This window comes from Emiliania huxleyi, assembly GCF_000372725.1.
Source record: "Emiliania huxleyi CCMP1516 unplaced genomic scaffold EMIHUscaffold_6707, whole genome shotgun sequence".
NCBI lineage: Eukaryota > Haptophyta > Isochrysidales > Noelaerhabdaceae > Emiliania > Emiliania huxleyi.
Genome location: NW_005196975.1, coordinates 1 through 1422, shown reverse-complemented (window position 1 = coordinate 1422; position 1422 = coordinate 1). Strand labels below are relative to the sequence as shown.

The window sequence follows — 1422 nt, the reverse complement described above, 5'->3', positions numbered from 1 at the left end:
TCATTATCAATTAATTAATTAATTAATTAGGTACGCGATGATCGCCCTGTACATCGGCGCCGACTCCTTCACGTCGCAGTGGCAGACAAAGGTGTACAAGGCGCGGGCAGCCGTACAACCAGCCCCGACAGCGGCAGTCCTCCCAGCAGCAGGGATGAGAGAGGCCTCCTCCAACAGACCGCACCAGGGCCCGCACTACCCAGCCCCAACGAAGAAACCAGCAGGCAAGATAAGAATGAGGATGCGAATGAGACTCCCTCCAGGCGCACCCGGGCGTGGACCAGTTCCAGATGATGTTTGGAGTGAACACCTGGTCCATCCTCTTCACGCTTGCAGCGCTGCTCGCCTCCGGTGAGAGATAGCCGGGAGGCCGCAGAGAGGGGGAGAGATAGCCGGGAGGCCGCAGAGAGGGAGAGAGATAGCCGAGAGGCAGCCGAGAGGGAGAGAGATAGCCGGGAGGCCGCAGAGAGGGGGAGAGATAGCCGGGAGGCCGCAGAGAGGGAGAGAGATAGCCGGGAGGCCGCAGAGAGGGAGGGAGATAGCCGAGAGGCAGCCGAGAGGCAGCCGAGAGGCAGCTAGCCGCGGGTGGCTGGCCCTCGAAGCTGGTCGGTGGCCACCAGTCAAGAAAGAGCTACTCTCACTAATTAACATCAGGCGGGCTGTGTGCCATGATTAATTAATCAATTAATGAATTACCAGGCGAGCTGTGGACCACGATCGCCTTTCTGAAGCTCAACCCTGCCGCCTTTATGGACAACGTCACCATCGCCATCACCTCCGCCACCGGCCAGCTCTTCATCTTTTACACATCAAGCGCTTCGGCCCCTGTTAATTAATCAATTAATTAATTAACAGGCCAGCTCTTCATCTTTTACACAATCAAGCGCTTCGGCCCCGTCGCCTTCACGATCATCATGACCACGCGCCAGATCTTCTCCATGGCGCGCCCGCTGGCTGCCCCGCCCGACTACCCTCTGGTCCCCGCCCCTCCACACCACGCCCCACCACCCACCCGCACCACCACCCTTCCGCCCACAAGTTGGAAGCACCCACGCCCCGCACCCGCACCGCGCCCCGCACCCCAGGTCATCTCAAACTTCGCATTTGGCCACTCGCTGGGCATCAGCGGGTGGGCCGCCGCCAGCGTCGTCTTTGCGACGCTCTTCTACCGCGTCTACAGGTCCCAATTAATGATTAATGTAGAGAAGTAGTCATGATTTAACAATAGCTCTTCTGCCGCGTCTACAGGCCTTGAACGGTAGATGCCACCAACGACCATGAATCACTGTTGGTGAAGGTCGTGTGAGCTGACCCCCCCCCCCTCCCCCTCCCCCTTCCCCGCCTACAGAAGCGCAAAGTCGCGGAAAGGCTGAGCCCGGCTCGGCCGAGTGGCGCGGCCCCCTTCTATGCCGCGCCCGCTGC

General features: G+C 60.1%; 1 protein-coding gene across 1 annotated transcript; it reads left to right on the top strand.

Moving 5' to 3' along the window:
• Positions 1-30: 30 nt before the first annotated feature.
• EMIHUDRAFT_124811 (hypothetical protein) lies at positions 31-1373 on the top strand (the record flags this gene model as incomplete). The annotated part of the gene is made up of 6 exons (XM_005762536.1): positions 31-91; positions 264-351; positions 700-827; positions 861-977; positions 1086-1180; positions 1349-1373. Coding segments are annotated over 6 exons (514 nt in total), but the record flags the coding sequence as incomplete, so codon positions are not given.
• Positions 1374-1422: the final 49 nt, after the last annotated feature.